This window comes from Solanum stenotomum, chromosome 12, assembly GCF_019186545.1.
Source record: "Solanum stenotomum isolate F172 chromosome 12, ASM1918654v1, whole genome shotgun sequence".
Classification (NCBI taxonomy): Eukaryota; Viridiplantae; Streptophyta; class Magnoliopsida; order Solanales; family Solanaceae; genus Solanum; species Solanum stenotomum.
The window spans coordinates 41,329,939-41,346,932 of NC_064293.1; the positions used below are offsets into that span (position 1 = coordinate 41,329,939).

At 32.7% G+C, this 16,994-nt stretch overlaps 3 protein-coding genes and 1 non-coding gene across 5 annotated transcripts; 2 read left to right on the plus strand and 2 right to left on the minus strand.

Moving 5' to 3' along the window:
- Positions 1–1,182: 1,182 nt before the first annotated feature.
- On the minus strand, positions 1,183–4,751 carry LOC125847980 (uncharacterized). The gene is made up of 3 exons (XM_049527750.1): positions 4,639–4,751; positions 2,537–2,650; positions 1,183–1,563 (listed from the first exon to the last, which is right to left on the minus strand). Exons 1-3 carry the CDS (start codon positions 4,654–4,656, stop codon positions 1,435–1,437), a joined length of 261 nt encoding a protein of 86 aa, XP_049383707.1. The 5' UTR covers positions 4,657–4,751; the 3' UTR covers positions 1,183–1,434.
- Positions 4,752–4,798: 47 nt separating this feature from the next.
- Positions 4,799–4,872, plus strand: TRNAI-AAU (transfer RNA isoleucine (anticodon AAU)). Its single transcript has one exon. It is a non-coding gene; the product is annotated as a tRNA-Ile (tRNA).
- A 1,323-nt stretch (positions 4,873–6,195) lies between these two features.
- LOC125846778 (E3 ubiquitin-protein ligase RHA2A-like) lies at positions 6,196–6,905 on the plus strand. The gene has a single exon (XM_049526377.1). It carries the CDS (start codon positions 6,261–6,263, stop codon positions 6,771–6,773), a length of 513 nt encoding a protein of 170 aa, XP_049382334.1. The 5' UTR covers positions 6,196–6,260; the 3' UTR covers positions 6,774–6,905.
- A 125-nt stretch (positions 6,906–7,030) lies between these two features.
- LOC125846777 (histidine kinase 1) lies at positions 7,031–12,755 on the minus strand. Of its 2 annotated transcripts, none has more exons than XM_049526375.1 (13): positions 12,375–12,755; positions 11,939–12,181; positions 11,070–11,864; positions 10,731–10,978; positions 10,196–10,355; positions 9,795–9,921; positions 9,617–9,706; positions 9,315–9,497; positions 9,124–9,193; positions 8,925–8,967; positions 8,548–8,688; positions 7,340–8,407; positions 7,031–7,269 (listed from the first exon to the last, which is right to left on the minus strand). In XM_049526375.1, exons 1-13 carry the CDS (start codon positions 12,639–12,641, stop codon positions 7,054–7,056), a joined length of 3,651 nt encoding a protein of 1,216 aa, XP_049382332.1. In that variant the 5' UTR covers positions 12,642–12,755; the 3' UTR covers positions 7,031–7,053. The 2 variants fall into 2 exon arrangements, with proteins under 2 accessions (XP_049382332.1, XP_049382333.1); XM_049526376.1 differs by having other exon boundaries at positions 11,070–11,861; positions 12,375–12,754.
- Positions 12,756–16,994: the final 4,239 nt, after the last annotated feature.

Genomic DNA, 16,994 nt, shown 5'->3' on the forward strand with positions numbered 1-16,994 from the left:
TTTTGATTTTTCATTTTGTAGGTATATATTACTTTTATATTATTTACGACAAGAATTTAAATATGTTAATTAAAAAAATATGGATTATGACATATATTTAAAACTAAAAAAGAAAAATCAATTCTTAAGAGACTATTAAAATAAAAAGAGTTAATTCTTTTCCAAATATTGCTTATATTAGAATTGGTAATTTTTAGCCTAAAAATAACAATGTCTCGAGAGAAATGTATTAGCTATATTATTAACTTAAGAATAATTATTAGCAGAATTAGTTATAAAATAATTATTTGTAGTTTCTTATCTCAAAATTTTAGAAAAATAGACTTCAAATAAAAATACTAGTAGGGTTTTTTTTTTTTTTTTGAAGAAAAATATTTAAGGCATGTAGTAATGAAATTAGCTCGAGGCAAATGAAGGCCTCTAGTGCCAATTATAGTCACCTGCTATTAGCATAAATTTACATGACACTAGTTTTTTAAAAGATATATTTTTATATTTGAAATAAATTAATGTTAAACCTTCTATTGTATCTTTAGCAAGACCATTTATGGTCGCACAAATATTATAATATATTTAAGATCATAATTTTTTTTTAAATAATCATTTTTAATTAAACTTTGTACTGAGACAAGCTGTATCACACATATATTAAAAAATCGGAGGGATAAGAAAAATGTCCTTAATAAAATTAGATTGGGCACTAAGAATTGTTGACTTGAAATATCATTATAAATATTATCTCTATCTATTTATAAGATTTTAATTTCTTTTAAAATTGAAAAACGAAAAAAATAAGATATTTTAGGCTTACGCCTTGTTCCTTGGAGTTTATGCTCCCGTCTATTAGGCGAGGGCGGAAGGTGGATGCCGATTGAACCTGGTAGTCTTGGTTCAAATTTTACATATCTTAAAAATATTTACAATTTATTAATTTAAAAGTATTAAAATTCAAAACTCATCAACTTCAAATCCTGACCCTGCCCTTATCTGTAGATATACTCCATAGACCACTCTAAGCTTACTCCTTTTAGAACACTGTGCGCTCCCATCTAAAAGAGCTAAAGCCCAAGACCCATTTCATTATGTAATTCACTGCAATTGACAGCAATGACAAGTGAAAACTGTGCAGATAAGGTTAACGAGCAAAGGGGAAAAAAGCAATGACAGTTCTCCATTTTTGTTTGAAAGGATATTGTTCCTGCTGACTTGCAATTGAATGTTCGAGTATAGTGATCAAGAAGAACTAAAATGTGTGTGCTCATATGATGAAAGAAATAATTTTGTCTTAAAAAACATAAATGCGACAGAGATGGCATAACCGAAGACACTGACAAAATGAACAAGATCCTACATGCCTCAAACAGTACAGTAATTGATAGTATATTTTTCCAGACAGCGAACTAGAAAACATAGAGAACAATGCACTTCACAAATCTAAGGACCTCGGAAACTGTCTGCTTTGTCCAGTCTTGAGATACCTGAGCTTGAGGATTCTCCCATTACATCAGGAGAAGTTGTTGGATGGGGTTCTCGCTTCAAAGAAGTTGGCAATCCTGAAACTTCCTGAAAGAAAATTAAAAGGATCAACAGTTCTTTAGGTTAAATTTACACACTTCCATGATTAGGATAGAGAATGTCATGTTGAATTGTTTGCACTCAATAAGAATTGAAATGACTGATATTCCACTCAACATTCAATAGCAAGCAATTATTATACCATTAATGTTTCAAAATTTGAGCAAATCAACAATTCTGGCCAAATCAAAACCAGTCGCCACTGGAAATACAGGCTTGGATATAGATTATTGCTATGACTCCTTCAGACAGAAATATCAGGTGCAGAATGTAATATGTCCTCTTCATAATGCAGTGACTTCACTATTTTAATCTTAAATGCAGGTATGTGTGCTCAGGTGAAGCACCACAGCATATAAAACTGTAAGAATCATTTCCTCTGAAGTTATCTCATCTTAAGGGTTATAAGAAGAAAAAGGTAAATGCTTCAATTCAATCGTTACAGACACAATACAGTGCTTCATTCTTGGAGATGGCCTCAGTAGCAAAAGCTGTTTGCCTGCTTCCAGTTAGTCAGCCCCCGGTTTTATATTTGGGAAAGGACAGTTTAAAATTTTACTGCGACATCAAGTATCAACATAGAGGATGAAGATGAATCATGAACTACAAACCCTAGATAAAGGAACATATTAGGATGCACCATTTAATGGACCTATAAAAATTCTTACCAAATTTGTCATCACATAATAAATGAAAAATTTGTTGGAAAGAACAATTACCTTTCTTTTTTTAAGGTTTTGAAGCACAGGGTTTCATGCAGCGTCCTTTCATTGTTAGGTTTCATGCAACGGTTTACATTAAGCAAAAGATGGCAACTTACAGAAGAATACAAGTAAGAAAGCAAAGAGTAAGATAACATGGCTGGGGTCCTCAAACTTGAGCGCTTATCACACAACTATACTCATGAGATTGTTCCCATGTGACACTGATACAGCAAGAAAAAGTCATTAATGCATCTTACCTTCATCAAATGCAGTCTCAAGTCACAAGGCCGAACTTGATTACCAATACAGGCCATAACAAAATTTGAATATTGAAACAAGACATCTGCAGCAGCTTGCTTCTTTTCTTCGATCTGGAATTGTACATGAGAGTTAAAGTTAATAACACAATATAGAAATAAAAACTGCAAAAGTGTCTTGCACATTGCATGGTAAATGGTAATCAAACTTTTAACTTTTAAGCAATCTGTAGTCACTCCAAAAATAAGGAGAACAATTTTTTTTTTTTTTGGGTAGCTAAAATTTTATTTACCAAGTAAACTTTACACATCAGAAAAATCAGCAGGNCAAAAGTGTCTTGCACATTGCATGGTAAATGGTAATCAAACTTTTAACTTTTAAGCAATCTGTAGTCACTCCAAAAATAAGGAGAACAGTTTTTTTTTTTTTTTGGTAACTAAAATTTTATTTACCAAGTAAACTTTACACATCAGAAAAACCAGCAGGTATGAACATAATCCCCATCCTTGCTGTACTTAGTAACCATATCCAAACAAGCTATATTATATGGATAGATATTCAACTAAATAAGGAGAACATTAACAGTTCAAAAAGGTCGGCAATAATATCTCATATTATTTTCCATCTTAGATGGGTTAACTCATTGATTTACAAACCAGTGGCATTCCAAATACATGTATAAAAAGACAAATGACAACAAATGCTTAAAAAAACGATAACAATCAAACCAATCTTAAATAGATTTTTTTTATAAGGTAAATAATTTAATTAATGTGAAAAACTCCTGTAAACAAGCTGAATACAGAAAAATAGAGAAACACACAATAATATGGTTCTCTATGAACATCACACACAATCTTCTGAACTGGTAAGAACTTCACGGTACACCAAAAACCAAGTAAAAATAAGAGACTATTTCTGAGAAGAAATATATATGCCTATATCTCTATATTTTACAGTCAAACACTTCCATCAATCCTCAGAGATATGAAGAAAACTCTCATTTAGTGGGGATTTCCACTTCAACATTATTAACAATCAAAATTTCCTATACAAAATTATTTCATGGCCAAAAAGAGGTTCATTCTTGATTATCATTTTTCACTTTGATCCGGTTCCTTTCTTTGTTTCTTTAGCTAGCAGTTCACCAAACTTAGTCAAAGTTACAATCTGAGGAATAAACGTCCTTTTCTTTTTGTTCCTGCTTTAAAGAAATATTAAGGGTAGATTTGCCACTTCTTAAACCTTCACTGATAGCAATTGCCTTTAAGGAGGTGATCTTTTGCCACAGAACGCAAAACTAGAGTCTAGAAATCAATACTCACTACTTGCTTAATCACACTGGGTGATTTCTTCACATTGTCGTCTAAGCCTTGATATGCAGAATTACCCGGTACCTGTGTTGGTAGGAGGTAGTAGGGTACCCAGTGGAATAGTATAAGTGTGCCAAAGCTAGCTGTGACACCACCGTAATTAAACAAAGACAAAATAACACTACTTTCTTAAAAACAAGAGAAAAAGAGAGAGATGCAAGAAGAAGCTCCTTAATTACTCAAAGAATTGATTGATTACAAACTTAAACCAATTGAGATATCACAAAATAATATTCAGAATTTCAGCATTTGGAATGATCATCGAATTTTGATAAATTTGATTTCTACCCAATTTTGATATTCATTCTAGACTCAAATACTACCAACACCAAGGGCACAGGATTTCAAGATCCAAGGTTCAAGATTCTTTCTTCCATTCTTATAACTACTTTATGTTTGGTAATACTGGTTCAAATTGATCAAAGATACCGACTTAATCGTAATCTTGTATGTCATCATTTCTTCCACCAAAACAAGAAATTGTTACAATTGTTCAACTGCATCCGATACAAGGACTAAATTACTTACTAAAGACTTGAAAGAAAAACCCAATAAGAAGCTCCGATTAAGCTTCAAAAAATCACAAACAATTTCGAAAGTCTATTAAAATCAAAAGCAAAAGACCTAAAGTCGCAACTAAAAACTCAAAAAAAATAATTAAAACTTAGGACTACAAAGCAAAAGGATATCAGACTCAGGATAATGGAAGAAAGCAGAAAGCTTGATACCTCGTAATCGTCCTTCATGGCTGAAAATGGGTTTCTCCGTTCCTGCTTCTCCCCTCAAATAACCTCAGTTTTGATACAGAAACAATATTAATACTACCTCATTAACGCATCTCGTTTTCTTTTTGGAGAACATAGAAAAAAGATGCCTGTAGTCATCAAAGGCCCATTAGCTCAGTTGGTTAGAGCGTCGTGCTAATAACGCGAAGGTCGCAGGTTCGAGACCTGCATGGGCCATTTTTACAATTATAATTTCGCAGGGTTGTCATGTTATTAATCCACTCTCTGTTTTCCTGCATAGTGCATATATATTTTTTCCGTTTAACACCTTAGGGATTTTAAAAATAAAAATATAGTGTTTAGAATTTGAACTTGAAATCTAAGGTGAATTTAAAATTTTCTTAATGATTGAGTCAACGTCTTATTTCGTTAGGAGATTCAAATCTATATATGTACATAAAAATTAAAAAAAACTTATATATAGAGTAATTTTCTTTTGCCAAAGGAATTTGGATCATTCATCTTCCCACCCCTATACCCGCCCCCTGTTGTCTAGAAGGTTCAAGATGAGATTGAATTTGTAATTTACGCGTTAAAGAACGTTTAGAAATTAGCTAACTTTTGCATATGCCATAATAGTAACCAAAAATTTAGAATTTTCATTAATTCTAGAATTTTGAAAGGCTATGAATTTTTATTAATTGATTTATTCTTATAACGTATTGTGATTATAATTTTTATAGATAAAAAGGCAATACATAAAATTTAACATATAATTTACAGCTAAAGATGTGATGTAATACTATTTATGTACTTGGAGGAAGTATAAAATGATATTTTAAAATATTCCATTATAAAAATGAAAACTAACAGAATTTACAACTTTACATCTCTAACATTTATTTTAATTTGTTTATTATTGTTGGTACAATAGTTGGATATCACATATAATGTCTTTATGGCACTTTGTTTTCAATATTTTAAAAATTATTTTGTCATTTTTTATACTTTGTAATTTTCTTCACAGATGACTTCTACTATAATGTTAAAAGCATGAGTTGGTGTTCCTTTGTCAGAGTAGATGATCTCCATATTTGAATTCATTAATTCATTCTACACAAAGAATTTGAAGTGTCCATCATGTATAAAAGAGAAGGTTTTCATTTACTTTGATATAATAATTCAATAAAAATTATTTTAGTTATATAAAAAAATTGGGATATTCATATAGATAGTAATTAATCATATATATTATATATTTAGTTATATTAAAAAATTGGGATAATTCAATAATAAATTTACTTTTCACTTTTTCTAGTGAATATACATAGATCATATATTAATTAATCATATATATTATATATTTATCAGCCATTTTTAATTTAATCAATTGAATGAACACCTATTTACTATGTTAATTCTTCAAAACTTATATTATTATTTTATTCTAAGAAGTGGCAAACTTTTTTTATTATTATTTTCAAAATTAAATATATATATATATGTATTTTTTTTAAAAAAAAATTATTAATATGAGAAACCCAGTACTAGTCATTATATATATTTAGGAAAGAGATGTTACATGTGTTTTTCCACTAAGAAATACTTTACTCTTTTTGTGAGTGATGGGGTTCCTATTCCATGTGATTGAATTACCAAAATTGGCATTCTTATGGAGATATCTGAAATTAATGGTGATTGTTTTCCTTACTCGGCTGGGTCTCTGCAAACCTCCCCCTGAAGAAGAAGACGATGCGGATTCAAGCTACAACCCCAATAGTTACATCCTTCTATTAGACGGCACTTGCCCTTCCCTTGTCACCGTTCCAATCGAGGTCGCCACCGCCGCCGTCAAGCTCAAAGTCCCCATACTCCTCTACAGCGATTACCTCCTCTGCCGCCGCCGGAAATGCGGCCAATCAGTGAAGGGATGCTCGATCTGCCTTGAATCCATGGAGCTAGACGAGGAGGTCAGAGAGCTCATCACCTGCAGCCATGTCTTCCACAGGGGATGCCTTGATACTTGGGTGAACGATGGACACGTCACCTGCCCCTTGTGCAGATCTATGTTGCTACCCCCTAAGTTGACCTCTTTCCGATCTAATTCTCTAAATCCATCCATTACTAGTTCTAGTTAGTTTTCGATGCTTATTACAAACTTTTGCATAAACTATAACAGATGCAAAATTAGTGATACTGACATTTCCTGTACAGATTGCCATACTTATTCTAATAAAAAATCTGCAAAACTTATTGAAACTTTTGCATAAGCTGTAGAACAGATACAAAGTTAGTTTCCTGTACAGATTGCAAAACTATTGCTAATTAAAACTCTGCTTTAAGCTCATGAGTTTTCTGAGCTCTTCCATTTTGTTTGTTTCTTTCTTTCTTCCGTTTTTTGATAAAGAGGTATGATGGTTAGTCTTTTCTTTTAGTCAAGGAAAGAATGGTGGAAACCATCAACTTGCTGTCTATGGGCTTGGTTAAATAAGCATCCATACCAACCTGTAAGCATTTTGCTTCATCTGATGACATTGCATGAGCTGTCAGTGCAACAATGGGAATGTGTGTACCTGTCCCCATTTCTGATCTTCTAATTGCCTTTGTTGCTTCATAACCATCCATCTTCGGCATCTGTTAAGAAGCAATTATATTAGCAAACACACAGCAATTTCTTATAACCGTAAATTCATGCTCTACTTACTTGACAATCCATGAGGATCAAGTCATAAGGAAGGGAATAAGAGCCTTCAGCTTGGGAGATAATTGAATTATCATCTTCCTGAAGAGATTCATTTCTAAATTCATCTGAATTAGGCACGGGTTTCAGTGCTTCCACCGCCTGTAGTCCATCTCCTACAACAACCACTTTAGCTCCCAATTTTTCCAGCATTATTGTAGCGACTCTTTGCAGAACTGGGGTATCCTCAGCAAGCAGTATACATAAACCTGCTAGAGATTTCTGCCCTGCTACCTTATTTGAGCAGGCATTTGTGACCTCTTTGGTGGCGGTGCTTGTTAAATTATGTTCTCCATCCCTAGTTTGTCCCAGATGAGTCCTGTCAGGAGCATTTTCTTCAACATCTACGCTATTGAAGTCAATGAAGTAGTTGTTTAAGGTCCCATAATGTGAAAGAGAGGCTTTGACAAAATTTTCGTCCCTCTTTTTTTCAGAAAGGAATGGACTTGCACATTTGTCATTTCCATTATCTGACTTGTCAGAATCATCCGAGCAGGTGATATCAGAGTGGTTAGGATCAATTTCAAGGCATTCATGCGAATCTCCTTCAACTGGTGCATTACCAAAAGACTGCAGCTCAAGAGTTTTTTCTTTTATAATAGCTTCTAAAATCTGAATCATTTTCCCCTTATATAGTGGTCTATTGACCATAAGTAGGTGTCTCCTTCTTCGGAGTTCCATCTTGATGGTACTCGATGTATCATGGTAAAGAATCCATGCAAACTTTGCTCTGCCATGGTATTTATCAAGAAAATTTAGCTGCTCCTTCCATATACTTGTGCTCAAGTCAAGGATGCCAATGTCAACAACTATGACAAAAGGTGATGAGGCATTAGGATCTGGAATGCTCAAATCTTCAGGATCTAAGCATTCACAAGGTGTGTCTTGCAAATAGCCTTTGGATATAGAAATACCCTGAAGAATTTGAGTGAGCTCATTCCAGTCAGATGCTCCCCAAGTATGCACCCCATTTCTCTTTAACCATTGGGACATTATCACTCTACCCATTTTTCCATTGAGTGCAAGCAACACCTGATGGATGTAAATACCACATTATACAAGATTAGAGACTACTGAATCCACAGAGAATGATAATAACACCTGTAGTACTCTAGCATTCAAGTGAATCTGTGAGTTGAATGAATACATTTAGCCCATGAAGTTTTACTTACCCTCATTTTATGTTCCTCAAAACTAAACTGGCAGTGCTGCCCAGCGACTTCAGCAGGACAGTTTAGTTGAAGGCATAGTTGCATCACTGTCCCTGGTCCATTTTTCTTTACAACTTTAATCTCTCCACCCATTTTGTTAACCTGTATATCATCCTATCATCGTTAGAAACTGCCAAAGCAGTCAACATATCTCCACTTTTATGCTTAAAGCCTATTCCAAGGGGAAATTTTTCAGAAATGATGGACAGTGGAACTTTGCTTAGAGAGTTGTTGTTCATGCCATCCTTTACTTTGTAAGGGGCTTAGGACCACATCAAGTCTTAGAAAATCATAAGTTAAAGCTTGAATTTTTTTTTAAGAAAAAAAATTCGACTCACCAGGGTACGTACAATGCATAGTCCAAGGCCAGTCCCACCATGCCTGAGTACGAACATAATCAAACGATGAGTTTTTTCTTTCCAGATACTAATTAGTTTTTTAGTTGTGCAGGAAGTAAATTCATTCATTCATGCATGTATTCTGTTGTTTAACTAAAAAAGTTTATCCATAGATGACAATGAAGTGAAAACTTCTTACAAGCGAGTGGTCGAAGGATCGGCTTGCTCAAAACTTTCAAATACAGATTCCCATTTACTTGGATCAATTCCTAGAGCAAAAAAAAGGGAAAATCCAGAGATAGAGAGAAAGAGAGTTAATATGCAGTAGCAGAAAGTGGGAAAATAAGTTAACTGGTAAACTTTATGGCTATTTTGGATTTGTGATCTTACCACAACCAGAGTCCTCAACTTCAAACCACAGGATTATTTTGTTATCTTTCTTGGAGAATTTTTTGCCCTGGCTTTCTTGTCGCTTCAACTTCACTTTAGGTGCAGACCAAGAGTCTTTCTGATTAAGTGGAAAATTCCCTCCACGAGCACTTCCACACCATCCGCGAAGAATGATGTAGCCCGCTGTAAGGTAATTCAAATTAAAATCACCAAAATCATGATCCTGATCTCTGGGATTTACCAATGTCCAATTATGAGGACAAATTCGAAGGACTTTGTATTTATTAAGAAGTTGCACTTACAGGTTGTGAACTTGAGAGAATTGCTAATTAGATTTGCGAAAATTTGAACAACTCTGGCAGAGTCTCCTTTAACTAATTTTGGCATATCATCTGCAGATAGAAACATGAGAAAACAATATATTCAGAAAACAATGTGAAGAGTCTCAAAATCAACTCGTAAGCAGAACAATGGATGTACCAGAGAGATCTAGAACTGTCTCAACATTGTGATTAATGCACTGGACAGAGAACATATCAACAAGTCCTTCAAGTTCTCGAGCCAAGTCAAATTCTGTTTCTTCCAACACCAGTTTTCCAGATTCTACCTGATAAAAAAGTAGCATAATTGAATATATGATTCTTCTCAGGTCTAATTAAAACCACTCTTTTGAGTAATGAGCTTAAGCTAGCTGCAACATTACCCTAAATAGTCTATTACCATTTCATCTATGCTATAATTTCTCCGAGGAACAGTAGGGTCACTTTAGTCAATCAAAGAGTAAACTCTTTCGAATAGTATCATCAAAAGAGTTGTTACTGTGCTCTACTATATCAACGTTCACAAATGTTTTCAATCCTTAGTTTGCTTTTGCATCTTACCTTGCTGAGATCCAAAATGTTGTTTAGAAGCCGAAGCAAGGCAGTTGAGCATTTACGAATTTGAGTAATAGTTGCATACTGTTCATTTGTAAGAAAACCATCACTTATAAGAATGTCCAGCAAGCCAATAACTGCAGCCATAGGTGTTCGTAATTCATGACTGTGAAAAAACAAAGCATGAAGTAACTGTAGAAATGTACATTTGAGAAACTAAAAATTTAAACTGAGAATGAATCTTTCGATGAGGCAAGATGTAGAGTAGAAGCGGAAGTAAACTACTTATTATTGTCTATATCAGAGTTCAAAGTAGAAAACAGTCCAATAGAAAGGAAATATTAACATCTGATAGCTTTATTTCAGATAATTTATTTTCAGAAAATGGCCTTTACTTACTAATATGAGCTGTGTGTTTCATAAAACAATGTGAATATTTTTTTGAAGAACTGCTGGAATTTAACTCATTTTTTATGCACTAACACCCCCAATGCAGGTACAAATATATTAAGCTAATAATAAAGGACTGATGAGTATTCACCTCATGTTTGCCAGAAATTGGCTTTTGTAATTGCTCGATGCCTCTGCTTTCCTTCTTGCATCTAACTGGCTTATCAGCTCTGCTCTAAGTTTCATTTCCTTTGACACTCCATCTGTTAGTACGAAGATGCAGACACATCCAATGATTAGGATGCATATTGATGCTGAGATCAATATTACAAGAGTCTTGATAGCCCTCTCATCTACCTTTCCCATTATATATTTCCTTGGAATGATGATAACTCCTACCTGAAAAGTTTGCAGATCAGTAAGCACCGACAAATTAGCATAACGCACTTATCCAATCATGATACTGAAGTGTGCTAAGCTAACAATTTACCATTGGAAGTCTCTTTAACTGCAGGTAAAATGAGTCAATATAATAGAGCTGGTTCCCAAGTTTAGCATTCTCTATGTGCACTTCTTGACTTGGGGGAAGCCTCTTTCCATATTCCTTCTGTAAGCACTCAGCCCCAGATCGTATAACAGGGTCTTCAGAATCAATAGCCATCATTAGCTTTGGTCCTTTTGTAGTATTCATCAAGAGAGGGCTATTCGTGGAAGTAGCAAGCAACCATCCTTCTTGAGAGGTTAAATAAATATGACCACTATGGAACTCAACAATTTCTTTCATCAATTGACCTACACTATAAAGTGCTGTAGTAACTCCCACAACAGCAACTATGGTTTTATTCGATGGATCCCAAACTGGCAGTGCTGCTGAAAGCAACGGTGAATCTGTATACTTGCTCACAGCCACATGCCATGAAGCTGCACCATCTGGTACTTGTGATATACCAGCAATGTTGATCAACTCATCTGGTGGAATTATGCTTCTCTTTCCATTCCTTTCTCCAGTTGAAGGATCTAAAGGTTCTCGGTACCAAATTGCTGAGATGTTGTTGTGTATAGTTTGGTCATTCCATCCTTGACGAGACGATAACAAATTTACATCATATGTATTACTTATAGAATAATTGGCAAGATCAGAGTATATGTAGAATGTATTGTTACTCCTGTGATCTCTATGGAAAGCCTGAACAAAACCATTTTTATAGTTGATGGTTAACGAATTCAGAGCTTTCCTACTAGCAAACAGAGCCCAGGTTACATCCTTCATGGATTCGTACAGCTGCTGAGGGGCAAACATTTTAAATTAATAAAAGATAACAGCACCAAATAAGTTGAGCAAGAGAAAAAAGAAACAACCTCAACTTGTTGAGCTTGATCAACAGGTTTGCTATACTTTCTGATTACATACTCTGACAGCTTAACCTGAGCTGTAGTTATTTCAACAGTAGAATTCAAAATGTTCCACATCCTTAATATTGGTCTCTGCAGAAGCTCATGACGAAGACCAAATGCGAGTGTGTTCAGGGATTTTGTTGTGTAAACTCTAGTAAAATGCCATGTTAATAAAGTTAGCATTCCGATCAAAATAGCTAGCATGACCTGCATATAACCATACAGAAAAATTCCAAATCAACAATCTGAATCAATCTCCACATCATTTAACTTAATACAATAACATCCAGCAATACTTTTACAGTCTCAAAGTTGAACAAATCGAGATTCAATTTTCAAAATCAACAAAAATTGGAAAGCAAAACTAAAACAGCAAAAAATTATGTGTATTGTTGCTTACCATGATAGCAAGACGAACAACGAAAACACCACGATACGATGAGTGACAAATACTACTATCAAATGGAAGTTCTTCATCGACTTGATAATTTCTTGGGGTACCATTACCACTACGCGATGGAGATTGGTTTCTTTTGGAAAAATCAGCAAATCCAAACATCTTACTGAGAATTCTTTCAGGCAATGATCCTTTTGGTGTAATTGGAGGTGATGGAGATTCAATGCTCAGAGTAGTAGTAGTTCCATAAGTTGCTTTATTATGTGCCATTAATATTCTCTGTTCAACTGTATAGAAAAAGAATAAATCATTAGAGTTGGAGGAGGAATTTGGAAGCTGATAGACAGACAAGTAGTGTAAATGACAGAGACTTAAATAAGGACTAGTCAGTGTTATTATATAAAAATACTGGTGGAATGGACTAATGTCAGTGTGACACTGAATAGTGGGAATTGTGTGTGATATTTAAGTATTTACTTTGTTCCTCATCCACATAACATTTTTTATTTTCCTCTTACCGTTTGATTGGGAACAAGTTATCCTAAGATAACTTATCTCTACCATGTATATGCGATAACTTATTTCATCACTACGGTACAAATGAGATAACGTATGCCAAACATGACAACCAAACAAGATACAAAATTTTTATCTCATCACTATTTTCTTATCGCATGACTAGTTATAGGCTACGTTGTTCAATCATCTTTTATTTTATCACCCACCCACCCACCCACCACACCATGTTATGCTAAATACTTGCTCATACTTAGTGTTTACATTTAATTAAATAATTTAACTATAATAATTTAAAAATTATGTGAAAATACAAATCATTTAATCATGATTAAGTGATAATTACGTTTAAAAAGTACGTGTCATGCAATTATCAGTTTGACTTTACTCTTTAGTATAAAAGATTTTATTCTTTTTTTATTACTCATGTTGTGCTGCTTGAGTAATTTAAATTCGGTTTGAGAAGTTCAATTTTGGGAATAAAATTCGCCCTAACGATTTCATTCTTAGAATTCGAATGGAGGAATATTTACTAGTCCTTTGTAACTAGAAGGGTCAAATGCCCTTTTTCTATTTTAATAATATGTGAGTCGTCTAGAATAACTTTATTAGTACAACAATATACTACCAAATATTTTGAAATATTCCAAATGGATAAAGTGCAATCTACATTAGGGCAGAAAGAGTATATAGAGTAACTGGTCAAACTTTTACCCCAGGAATACAAAAAAAGAAAAAGGACTCGTATAAAGTTAAAACAGGCTCAGAAATGAAAAAAGTCAAATGTTTTTTAAATCAATATGTTTGATATCATAAACCTCCAAGTTTACTATAAATCCTTAATCATTGAACCCACCACTTCAAACTTTTTTCCATTTTTCTTTTGTTAGTAGTACTTTTTATCATACGTAACTTCTGATTTAATTGTACAAATGTGACTTGAAAAGAAATAAGGTTTTGTAGTAATTGTAAAAAAAAAAAAAAAAAAAAAAAAAGAGAGAGAGAGGGAAATGTCACACAAATCCCTCAAAATTGATATACTTTGGTTATTTGGGGGCATTTTTTTTATATAAAAAGTAACCATTTGATAGATTGAGACCAGTGACAAGTGAGTAGTCACCATCGAAATCTTGTCCTGGCATTGGCTATATAAAATTGTAGTTGTCTTATAAGACCTTAATAATTGATTTTAGAGGTCATACGTTTACCAAAAGTAAGGGGGACATGTATATACATTATTTCTTATGGATCCATAAATGGTCTACACTGCCTTGCTGTGTTGAACTGGACTCCCTCTTTCTTGTTTTTATGTTTTGTTACATTACTTGTGCAACATCCCCATTTACAATTGCTCAATTGTTAGATTATGCTTCCCCTAAGTTGTGTCAAAATTTGTCTCACCTTGGTTAGCTCGAGTGTATTATTAAATTGGGACGGAGGGAGTAATAGCTAATTTAAAACTTATTATGAATTTTACTTTTTTTTTCTAGAACCATAGTTATATAGGTAGAAGAAAAGTCTAACGAGTTGACTCGGCTTGTTGGGCTCACTTGTACTATAAAAACGCTTTGTTAGGCTAGACTCAACTTGATAACTCGGGTCAATAATATCGTAAGTAAAATTAGGCTATACTAGTACTATAAATACAAGTAAACACTATACTCTTTAAAAAAATATCTCGATATATCATCCGAATTGCTTTAGGCAAAAAATTATATTGTATATATTTGAAATTAAAGTCATTTATATATTTATACTAATTCTGAATACATGCGTTGCACGTGTAATCCATACTAATCCTTCGCAAGAACAATTAAATTATAAGTCGGTTTTTTGCAACCTTATTATTATCCATAAATTGTGAAGACTTGATTATTATGTAGTTGGAATAAAATAAAATAATGTCATATCACTAAATTATTGAACAATTATAAAGGAGACGATAGTTGTCGCATGCATTTGATCTTGGATTGGATAGAAGTCGAAGTTAAAATTTGTGAAGACAGAATGTTCTTAGTCTAATAGGATTTATAATTATGTATTAGAGATCCAAAATCAATAGATGATTCTTCTCATTTCTTTATGACTTATTTGCATATCGTAAACTAAATATTATTGAATTAATCCCTCATTTAAAGGTATCCAACATAGAAAAGTCAAAGGGCAAATTATAGAGGCAAGATCATTTCTAAGTAATGATCATTATCAACAGATTAGAGATATTATCAAAGAAAACAAAGTCATAAAGCTTCGACATTCATAATCATTTTGAAATATGTACATAGTGATATCTGCAAGATTCCTACACAAATGTACTTTAAAAAGTAACGATTAGTAGAAAAAAATCAAGAGAAGTTATATATAACACAAATACAATTTAAGAAATTAACTGAACCAACTTTTCTATGCTTACCTCCCAGAGATGGCTAAATAAGAAGACAATAAATATTGTTACACTATTGAGTATTACTGAGATGCCAAAAGCTTGAGAAATTATATATGACGACAATATTCTTAGCATTCCAAACAAAATTATCTTATTCTTTCATTCATGTGAGAAGCACAACATAAAAAACACAATAATTTTTTTTAGAAATAATAACTAAATGACTCATATTTAAACATGAAAGGCTGGATATTTGTTACATACCTGTAAGTTTACACCTACGATATATTATATTGTTTCATTCAAATAGTGAGAATTAGTTATATGCTAAATGTTCATTTATATAAGATAAATTTAATTTATCAAGTAGAAAATTCATCATTAATTTATGCTAATTATGATGGAAGGAAATCAAAAGTTTTGCAACAATGTTTATTGTAGCTATTACTTAGCATTTAAGATAATTTATGAATTTAATTCATTGAATTTTTTTTGTAGTTTTGCGCGGTAGGAGTATCTCAAGAGATTGTTTTAAATATTGCAAAACTTTTGATTTTCTTCTATCATTTAATAATACAAATATTCATTGTATTTATATTAATTCATGTCATAAGTTGTGTTTTAACTTCCGAAAATTTGAAGTAATATTATGGGGTTTTCCATTTTAGAATATTATTATTATTATGTATTTATATTTTTGTCCATAAATATATAAAAATAGTGTTTAATAAGATATGATAATATTTACTAATAATTAACGTATACATCAGTATTATGACATTACAAGGTCATTTTCGTAATTCAACTTTTGATTTGGAGGCTTCCCACTTATAATATAATATGATATGATGATGATATATAGTAAATGTTGAATCTCTTTGACATTCTCCTTCGTATATTTGCTTCTTTATATATTGAACTCTCTTAACAAAAATTCTGATTCCGGACACATCAAAAAGGAACAAATATTCTTAAAGTAGTCTTAGGATATAATAAATGGTGTTCAATCCTACCCATCCACCAATTTAAGACCATATTTTTCCTAAATCAGGAGAAGGACGACCCTTTTACACTATTTCCCCCCCAAAGGCCAAGGACACTGTACTTTGATGATACTAAAGTTTGCATTATTTAAAGGCCGATTCCATATTAGAGAATTGAAAGAGAGAGGTCATAAGGTCACTATATAAATCAAAATTTTGAAGAACCCAAATATTCGAATAAGCAGACAAGCCATAGATTTGCAAGATTGCAAAATATGGGAGACACAACACGTGTATTTTCTTCTGGAATTACACCCAGCAAAAGGCAAAAAGGGTATCTCTCAATTTAAAAAAACACTCATATATAGTGCAGTGCTAAAGAGGCTGCGTCTTTACTCCCTCGTCCCAATTTATGTGACACATATTTTTTATCTGAGTTTTATTTATTTAGCAAAACAATCAACAAAAATGTATTCTTCTATTTAAAAATTCATTTATTTTAAAGACGGTCTAATAAAGCATTTCTATATTACGTAAATTTCATGTTTAATTAAATTACGTCAAATAAATTGAGATAAGGAATTAACTGTTATAGAACAAAGATATTGTAAACTATACGCTAATTCATCCCAACTGTGTGACCAAACAATCAGTTTGACACTATATGCTTTATTCATCATTAAAAAGAATTGAGATATTTATACATTAGAATATAATTTAATATTTATGCTATCGTTT

Excerpts from the sequence above, each read along its gene's own strand:
- LOC125847980 (XM_049527750.1), bottom strand. Across the intron at positions 1,564-2,536 it reads TGAGACTGCATTTGATGAAG|GAAGTTTCAGGATTGCCAAC; the intron begins GTAAGATGCATT and ends ATTTTCTTTCAG.
- LOC125846778 (XM_049526377.1), top strand. The coding sequence starts at position 6,261 with ATGGGGTTCCTATTCCATGTGATTGAATTACCAAAATTGGCATTCTTA.
- LOC125846777 (XM_049526375.1), bottom strand. The coding sequence starts at position 12,641 with ATGGCACATAATAAAGCAACTTATGGAACTACTACTACTCTGAGCATT. Across the intron at positions 10,979-11,069 it reads AGTTAAAGAGACTTCCAATG|GTAGGAGTTATCATCATTCC; the intron begins GTAAATTGTTAG and ends CAAACTTTTCAG. Across the intron at positions 8,968-9,123 it reads GATCCTTCGACCACTCGCTT|GCATGGTGGGACTGGCCTTG; the intron begins GTAAGAAGTTTT and ends GTTCGTACTCAG.